Genomic DNA, 9,933 nt, shown 5'->3' with positions numbered 1-9,933 from the left:
TTTACAGCCGGGTAATAAAAAACAAAGTCGTCCCAACATGTATTATATTTAACATTCCAAAAGCATTAGGTTAACATATGTCCATAGTATACATATGTTACTAAGTGTTCTCATATACATATTCACACCAAGATGTCTTTGGTCCATTGACATCCGATTCTCCCTCAACCAAGTTATGACGGCTCAAATGGTATTATATACGCGCACACACACCCTAATATTCTAAAACGAAAATAATTGTCGTTAAATATTCACAATTCAATTCGTCTTTTGGTTTGATGGCATGTTAATGATAGTTAAGATTTGAGATTTTAAGGTCTCATGTTCAAAACATGCCTCAAAAGGTTTTCTCACGGTGTTGAGTTTCCTCCTTAATCAGGCCTGAATCTCAAAATCAGTGTAGATGGTTGACATATTGTCTCAAGAAAACTTAATCGGGTACATTCTTTTGAACGGCCAACGAATCTTCCAAATGACCTACTGGCTAAATTAACCACATCGGGATACACTCGAATTTCGATCCGGGAAAAACCCTCACCTAAGGTCAATGGCTATGAAGACTCGGCCGAAGGCACGACAATGCGGTGAGATAAAATCTGTTTAGTTTAAGGATCTAACTAGTGAACTCCACCTACTCTCCTAGTCTCCCATCATCACATAGTGCCACAAAAACTAAATAGGAACATGAATCGAACATGGGTCACATGGAACACCAAGTCTTTCACTTACCACTCCACCACAAGCTCATTGGCAAACTCACTCGGATATTAAGGATACTTTCAAACGTCGTAAATAAGATATAAACAAAATAAAGTAGGCATGTAAATGAACACGAACAAGGGTATGTTCGTGTTTGTTCATTTAACTTTAAACGGACAAATAAATGAACACAAACACTTAATCGAACAAATATTTGGTGTTTATGTTGTTTATTTAAAAAAAATGAACAAGTTCGTGTTCGTTTATTTTAAAATCTAAACAAACAGTTCACGAACATAAATGAACAAAAACAAACAAACATGATTGAACATACATCACCCTACTTAAATGAACACAAAGAAACATAAATGAATATATATATGAACAAACATAAACAAACGCTCACCGGCATATATGAAAGAACGAAACATGTGTTCATGTTTATTTGATTTTTAAATAAACAAACTTTCCGTCACGGCTTTTTTTAAAACAACGTCGACTTTCTTATATTTAGACTACCATACTCTCCAAATTTGCCAAGCCCCAATGCCCTACTCTGGCCAGACTATATTGTCTTAACCGGGCCCACGCTGACTTCATAGTTTGGCTTGGGCATTCCCCCGGGAAACCATACCGTCGACTGTAACTTGACAGCCGTTGTACCACCACAAGAGCAGAACTCTCTGGCGAAAACACAAGTGAGATTCGAACTTGAGTCTTCACTGGATAATCCAAACTTCCTATCTCTTGAGAAAATTCTGTCAAACAATTTACCAAACATTCAGTTCGTTTCCGGCATAAAATAAAGTAAAAAAGTATGGTTTGTACTTTATAAATATCTGACACTAAATCAGAACCCAATTCCGTCACTCAATCAAGTGGCATATCATTAACAATAATAATAATATTATTATTATTCTTTTTTTCTCTAAAAGTAACATTCGGCGAATCCACACCTCTTTATTCGCGTCACATTTCACACTTTTTATCTTCACATTTGCGTCTTCTTCTTCGTCATCGTTAGGGTTTTAATAATAATATGACGGACCAAAACATTACAGCCGCCACTAAGTCACCGATGAAGAAGCTGAAAGAAGGAGATGATAATAATAATAACGCCGTTAATGGCGTTAAAAGCATATCTTCAGTTATTCCTGGCTGGTTCTCTGAGATTAGCACAATGTGGCCTGGTGAGCTTCATGTTTAATTTTTACTGTTTTTTGATTAATTGTGACAGTTTTATATGTAATTGTTAGTTGTGAAGCTACTTGAGGTTAGGTTATTATTATTATTATTATTATTATTATTATTATTATTTTACAGTGGTTTTATTATACTTATTTTGTAGGTTATTTGGATTAATTGTAACAGTTTTAGTTATTATTATTATTATTATTATTATGAGTTTGATGTATTTGTATTTGTTAGTTGTAAATTAAGCTAGTAAGTGGAGTTTAGGTGGTGGTTATTATTATTAAGTAATTGTTTGTTATTGTTATTATTATTATTATTATTAATAGAAAGTTTGCTATTTCTGTAGTTTTGTATGTTATACTAATTTTGTAGGTTATTTGGATTAATTGTAACGGTTTTAGTTATTATTATGAGTTTCATGTATATTTAATGGTTAGTTGTGAAGCTAGTATGAATGTTTGGTGGTAAGTGGAGTTTAGGTTATTATTATTATTATTATTATTATTATTATTATTAATTTACAGTATTATGTTTTAGTACTAATTTTGTAGATTATTTGGATTAAGTGTAACGGTTTTAGTTAATATTATGAGTTTGATGTATTTGTAATCGTTAGTTGTGAAGCTAGTATATGATTGTTTGGTGGTAAGTGGAGTTTAGGAGGTTGTTGTTGTTATTAATATTATTAGTATTATTATTATTATTAATTTACAGAGCTTCTCTGTTTTTGTAGTTTTGTATATTATACTAATTTTGTAGGTTTATTTGATTAATTGTAACAGTTTTATATGTAATTGTTAGTTGTGAAGCTTATATGAATGTTTGGTGGTAAGTGGAGGTTAGGTTATTATTATTATTATTATTAATTTATGGTATTTATATAATACTAATGTTGTAGGTGTTTTGGATTAATTGTAACGATTTTAGTTATTATTATGAGTTTGATGATGTATTTGTAATTGTTAGTTGTGAAGCTATTATGTAGTATGATTGGTTGGTGAGTGGAGTTTTGGTTATTATTATTATTAGTGTACAGAGCATTCTCTGTTTAACTAGTTTTATGTGTTATACTAATTTTATAAGTTTTTTTCAGACTTTCAGTTAATTGTAACAATTATTAATTTTTCTGAGTTTGGTATGTTTGTAATTATTAGTTGTAAAGCTAGTATGATTGTTTGGGGGCAAGTCGAGTTTAGGCTATCATCGTTATTCTGCAGACTAGGGTGCAAACGAGCTGAACCGAGCTTAGCATAGGCTCGTTTAAGGTTTTTTTTCAAAACATTTAAGAATAAGTAAAAACATATATGAGTTAATTAATAAGTAATGATAAAGCTTAGCCAAAGCTTGAAAAAACAGCCGAGCTCAAGCTTTAGAAAAAGATCTTGAAACGAGCTTAAGCTCTCGTAAGTTAAACCGAGCCGAGCTCGAGCCTAGTCAAGCTCGGACTTGGCTCGTTTACACCTCTTTCTGCTGGACCATTTATTTTAGAACTAATCTGTTTTAAGTTGTTTTGGATTGATATAGATTGGATAATTAATAACCTAAGTGAGTATCACTTTTTTTTTAAAAAAATGTTAGTTAATTAATGTGTTTCTTGAAGGTTACACACAGAGTAGCCACAGTGATACTCTTACAAATCACAGATTCCTTTTTACAATCATATTCGTTGAATCGTTGCATTAGTCATTATAATTCTATTAAAATCAAATTTAAGATACATGCAGTTTTATTAGCTACAATATGAAAGCATGAATTGCTTGTGCATTAAGTTATTGGTTCATCAGTTATTAGATGCGTACATGCCTGATTTTTCCCTCATGTGGATGGAAATAATGATGTTATTGTTTAGAAAAAAGTTATGTGATCAGTTTTATATTTCAAATCTCATTATCTTTGCGCAGCATCGAGCTTTAAAATGCTTTGGATTTTTTGCTTAGTGTATTAAATCTTTTAATGTGTATAAATGTGGTTTGAAACTTTGAATTTGATGCTAGGTGATTCTTGATATTTATGTAAGGGTTTTAACAACACTTTAATTTGTATAGAAAATATCTACTCATATGCTATTTGACTTTAATGTGTTTTGACTTTGCTGATATTTTTATTTTGGTGTCTTTTCATGATGTTTTTCACTTTATACTTTCTACTGACTTTTGAGCATTTTTTTATGAGACCAAAATTTGAAAATGTGTGCACTTGGGGTGTAATGATTGCTCTACAGCATAATCTCAGTGATACAAGTGAATTTATAACTAAATGTCAATTCAGTTATTATGTGTTAAAAAATCTAAAGTAGTGCAGAGTCAATAATTCATGTTTTCTGGTCCTCCTTTTTCCAAGCTAAAATAGTAAATATTTGAGTGTTGCATGTCTAATAAATGTTTTTATCACACTAAAATTTCTATGAATTACTTTGGTAGCTTGAATTTGAAGTTTACAGCTTTCGTACTTTCAAAAAAATAATAGATATAAGTTTTCTAGACTTTGAAGTGATCTGTTGACCTTTAGAAGTCAAGTGCTTGTAACTCTATTTATTGATTTGATGGTCCGCTGTTTTAAGCTATTCTCACGTTTAATGAAGGCGGATTGTTTTTTAGGATTATTAGACTCATCAATATCTAGTTTTGGTAGTACATGAAAATAGTTGTGTTTGATCTGCACATGGTTGTAGGGTGGTGGTTAGACCATTAGTCAAAAGTTAAAATGGCTCTCTGTTATTACCAAATACTGGAATCCTGTTGACCAACATAAGCGTCAATACATCATCATTTTTATGTAAGGATGTCAAAAGTTGAATATGTGATTGTAGGTTGTAAATTGGACGTTTTATAACATAAAGTATACCACTCGTAATGCTTCAGGGAGTTTATAGCATGTGTAAAATACTAAGTCAATCAGTTAATAAATAAATAAATAAAAAATACTAATTTTTTGTTCACCATTTTCTTCTTTTCTTTGCAGGAGAAGCGCACTCTTTAAAGGTTGAAAATATACTGTTTCAGGGAAAATCTGATTACCAAGATGTCATGGTTTTTCAGGTATTTGCATACTAAATTCTATTACAATCTTTAGATACCTAAAGTTCTAAACCTTGATTTTATCTTTTTAAACACAAAAATATATTGCACACTATATCTTAGAACATTTGTGTATTTTTGACAATGGGGTTCACCTTTTGTATTTGTATAACTTCAATTGTAGTTATTTATATTTGACTTATTGAATTTTTTAAATTCTGTTTGTCTCAGTCTGCAACGTATGGAAAGGTTCTTGTGTTGGATGGTGTGATTCAACTTACAGAACGTGATGAATGTGCATACCAAGAAATGATTACTCATCTCCCACTTTGTTCAATTCCTAATCCTAAGAAGGTTTTGCCAGCTCTGTAACTATATATTATACATTTTGTGATTGATACAAAATTTCAGTAACAGGCTATCTTACTGTAAGTTTTTGTATTGACACTTCATGGATATCTGTAAATGTGTGTGAAATGCTTGTATCTAACATAAATGATATAGAAATTGTTTCACCCATTTATCGACATGCAAGTTGCCGAGTTTGAAAACTGTTAAATGTTTGGTCTTTGATGAATTGATGTTAAAAAATTTCTCAATAATAAGTTCACTTTTTGTTGTCGTTTTATTTTACTAAAAGCTTAATGGATCTTTAAATACGTGTATGAAATACTTTTTGTAAACAACAGTAATTAAAACTAGAAGTTTATACCTGATTGCTAATATCGCAAACACAAAGTTTTCTCAAAAGATTAATTTTAGCCTGAATTTTGTTCTTCAATTGCAGGTTTTGGTTATTGGTGGAGGCGATGGTGGTGTCTTGCGTGAAGTTGCTCGCCATTCATCAGTTGAACATATTGATATATGCGAGATCGATAAAATGGTCATTGATGTGAGTTATCATGAACTTATGAAATTTAGTATCATTAATGAACTTTTGTAGCCTTTTGCATAATATGTCAATATACAATTCAAGTTGTTCTGCAATCTGCATTAGCTGTTGTGTCTTTTTTGAATTATTTTGTAACCTGTAAAGTTATCCAAGTATTTTTAACTTTAAGCAATTCATTATTTGATTCTGATTAGTCAAGCCAAATTGACTATTTTGAAAATGCTTGCCCAAACACTCTAATTATCACAGTTAAAAAGGTTGTAAATTACTAAAATGATTTGAATTATATTTATATTTTGTAGGTTTCTAAAGAACACTTTCCTGAAGTGGCTGTTGGATACAAAGATCCCCGTGTCACACTCCATGTTGGTGATGGTATACACATGCAACAAAATCTTGTTCCATAACATCTATTTTTTATGTAATAATTTATAAAGCCTTGTTTTTATATGATTTTTAATCTGCCAGGAGTTGCATTTCTGAAGGCTGCTCAAGAAGGAAGTTATGATGCTGTTATAGTTGATTCTTCAGATCCTATAGGTACACCCCCGTAGAGGGAGTCAATGTTTACCCGTTCACCTACGATTGATTTGATTTGGGTTGTGTTTTTATCTGTTCGCAGACAAACGGGTCAACTAAGTCAAATGGGTCTAAAGTTGCCCAAAGTGATTTTTAATTGTCACATATATGTTATAAACTACTTTATATGACCCCAAAGTTTATAACAATTTTGATCACTAACATGTTGAAATATGAGATTTTATAAGATATTGTAATATATTAATGATTACATATCATCATTATTTAGATTAAAGTAACTTAATCTTTGATAAATCAAGGCAGGCTCTATCGTTCAACATGTTTTTGGTCTTAATTTGTATACGTCTAATAAGATATCTGGATGGTCCATAAAGTAGTTTTAATATTTGAGTAACCTTACCGAAAAAGTTTTGAATACTTTGGTGTCCTCTAGATTCATTATTCTTTTATTTGATAGCATTCAAGAAAAATATGCAAACACATGTGAAACAAACTTTAAGTTAGTTTGAGAAACTTAGTGTATTTTTTTTACTTCAGGACCGGCAGAAGAACTTTTTAAGAAACCGTTTTTTGAGTCGGTTTCAAAAGCACTTCGTCCAGGTGGTGTTATGTGTACTCAGGCTGAAAGCATATGGCTGCACATGAATATCATTGAAGGTATTGTTGAAAATTGTCGTGAAGTCTTTAAAGGTTCTGTTAACTATGCATGGACCACGGTTCCTACATATCCAAGGTATTTTCTTTACTTTGTCCTTTAATGTCCAATATTGTTAAAAATACTGTATTTTTAACCATTTTGGGTTCAAATCGACTTTCAGCGGAGTAATTGGTTTCATGTTATGTTCAACTGAGGGACCGGAAGTTAATTTCAAGAACCCGATCAACCCGATAGATGTACAGGAAAACCAGATCAAGTCTATAGTACCCTTGAAGTTCTACAACCAAGAGGTATTCTTTTAATTCTTTCTCGAAAACATATTTAGCCCTTCAAAACTGCGTATTTTTACTCAAGATTAGATAGGTAGTGTAACTGCACAAAGTTGAAACAAATTTTACCACTTATTCCTGAGTTTAGCCATGGCCGTCCCCGAGAATCGCTAAAAACTTTGGGGGCGAAGGCGAGTAAAAATTTGAGCCTTAAGTAATATACAAGTTCTAAACTTATATATGAAAAAAAGAAAATAATACATATATATAATATATAAATATTTTTTTTTCCCAATTTTTGGGCCTACATGGGTGATCGAGTCTGACACCGTCGACCACCGTGCCCCTCTATCAGAGACGCCCCTGAGTTTAGCTACCAACTTTAATTTAGATCATATGTAAAGTAGAAACCATCTTATAGTTTTAAACCAATTTAATCACCAACTTCAACTTAGTGGATTTTAACAGTAATTTGCTGATATGACATTGGTAGATGCCATGCCGGCTTCCTCATCAGATGCCGTATTTGCAAAATATGTTTTATGCTAGAAAATGGCTATTAAATACCATGTTAGTCATTTAAGCAAAAAAAACTGATTGGCTCATTAGTAAGTGTTGCTAAAATCGAGAGAAAATATGCTGTTCGCTTCTGTTCCGTGCAATTTGCTTAACAGTTTTTGCTACAATGACACTATAAGCTGTTAATTAGTAATCCTCTTATTGCCATTGTTTTGTATTTTCTAAAACTATTCAATGGTTTTCGACATACAGATTCACGCAGCTGCGTTTTGTTTGCCTTCTTTTGCCAAGAAAGTGATTGAATCCAAAGCCGAAAACTAAAATATATAGAAAAGAAGTTTCCTGGCTTTCTGTTGCTGATTGAAGATGGTTTCAACGTCTTCTAAGATCAATCAAGATCAGAATAATTTATGTTTTAGTCACGGTAATATCTGTTTATTTAAAGTTTTAGTCTATGAGAATTGAGATGCTTAGCAGCATCATTTATGTTTATGCACAATTTGTCATCTTTCCATAGATTTTATGGGGACTTTTAAAATGTTAAAACCAAATTTTTCGGCTTTTATTTATTTCTAATGTTTACGCATTCGATTAATGGTGGGCCGGGCCTCCATGTAGGTTTTTTCTTGTTTTTTATTGGGCCCAGTGATAAAAAATGGTCTGTTAGGCGAGTGAAGGTATAGTCGTATAGATGCGTACACCTTTTTTGGGCCAAACCGGATCGGGTTAGAAATTGGTTTGTAGAATGTAGATGAAAACAAAACCGGATTGGATCAGACTGGAACCGGTTTAAAACCGGACTTTATATCTAGTTTTTCTCAAACCGGTTTTTCCAAAACGGTTTGAACTTGTATGTATGGTAAAATCCAAATTCGAACGAGCGGATCGTATATCTCTACTCTAGGTGTAGTCTCTTTCATTAATCATTATATATGTTTGCATAGGAGTAACTGGTCATGTTTCTTGTGGCTCCCATAATTGTGCAAGAAAGATTCCAATTTTATTTTCGAACACGTTCTATCGCAAACTTATTCAAGAATTGAGTTAAACGATTCTCCTAGATGTTCAAGCCCGCCTAAATACCGTCGAAAAGGTATGAATTGACTGGAGTTGGCTAAATATTGTTTTTTTCCTCCATGGATTGAGAATTTACTCGTATAAGGGGTGGCACCTGTTGATTGGTTAGTTGTGTGAGTGGGTTAAAGAAATCCCCCCCCCCCGGCACTCACACTCTAAGCATGTTTCAATAAAATAGTTTGAGGCGAGAATTGGGTTGTATGGTACTTTGATACTTTCTGTCGTGTTCTGGTACCGGTTTGTTATACTTTAGACTCGGATTGATAGCTCTTTCAGGCCTAGTTACCTGTCTAGCCCTGTTTCATTAAAACTACGATTTGGATTGCATCAGACATATAATTAACCGGAACAAATTGAGTACCAAATTATTTTCATTAGAGCATAATAATGGCTTAACATCCCAAGCCACATCATAAAAAATGTGCTTAACACCGCCCAATCGAGGAGTTTTCCAGGCATTTGGCATGGACAAAAAATATGTGTTGACGAATGATGATTCACGAGTTGTGGTCACATATATCTTAATTTAAGTCATTATTTGTGAGAAAAAAACAACATTATGCTAGCTAAAAATAGATTCACCAACGATTTACGTATATAACAGATACGCATATAACGAAGAAGAAGAAATTGAAAGAAAGAAACTCAAGAAAGACAATCCAAGTAATTGATACCCTCTCATTAGGCGTTAACAACGATTAAGTACAGTTCAATTACGCTAACGACTTAACTACCACATCTTATCAGCTAACCCTATAACTATACAAAGTACAATTTAGTCCCTAAACTAATATACCCTAATAACAATTAAGATAAATTTATTCTTAAAACAATCCACAAATTTGTTAATTCTCTTATTGGACACACTTAATGTGTGTTGATTAGACAATAGACTTTAAATGATTGATGGTATTATTGGTGGAGTGGTGTGGTACTTATTCAAGTACATGTAAAAACACTTGAAACTAGTGGGGGGCAAAGTGGTAATTTTATGAACTTATAAACAAAATAATACTTGAGCCATTAGAGGGGATAAAGACTACTCAATGCATGTTATTGAGACTTGCA

General features: G+C 32.3%; 1 protein-coding gene across 1 annotated transcript; it reads left to right on the top strand.

Moving 5' to 3' along the window:
* Nucleotides 1-1,575: 1,575 nt before the first annotated feature.
* On the top strand, nt 1,576-8,296 carry LOC143579290 (spermidine synthase 1-like). The gene is made up of 9 exons (XM_077062635.1): nt 1,576-1,889; nt 4,855-4,931; nt 5,142-5,264; nt 5,698-5,802; nt 6,105-6,177; nt 6,271-6,342; nt 6,880-7,075; nt 7,161-7,290; nt 8,041-8,296. Exons 1-9 carry the CDS (start codon nt 1,739-1,741, stop codon nt 8,107-8,109), a joined length of 996 nt encoding a protein of 331 aa, XP_076918750.1. The 5' UTR covers nt 1,576-1,738; the 3' UTR covers nt 8,110-8,296.
* Nucleotides 8,297-9,933: the final 1,637 nt, after the last annotated feature.

The sequence above is a fragment of the Bidens hawaiensis genome, unplaced genomic scaffold (assembly GCF_021521415.1).
Source record: "Bidens hawaiensis isolate Kalapana, Puna unplaced genomic scaffold, B.hawaiensis_p1.1 tig00029652_1, whole genome shotgun sequence".
Lineage (NCBI taxonomy): Eukaryota > Viridiplantae > Streptophyta > Magnoliopsida > Asterales > Asteraceae > Bidens > Bidens hawaiensis.
Note: the sequence above shows the minus strand (reverse complement) of the source record. Positions and strands in the feature narration are given on the sequence as shown.

Coding starts and splice junctions, on each gene's coding strand:
- LOC143579290 (XM_077062635.1), top strand. CDS start 1,739: ATGACGGACCAAAACATTACAGCCGCCACTAAGTCACCGATGAAGAAG. Junction 1,890..4,854: donor GATTAGCACAATGTGGCCTG/GTGAGCTTCATG, acceptor TTTTCTTTGCAG/GAGAAGCGCACTCTTTAAAG. Junction 4,932..5,141: donor AAGATGTCATGGTTTTTCAG/GTATTTGCATAC, acceptor TGTTTGTCTCAG/TCTGCAACGTATGGAAAGGT.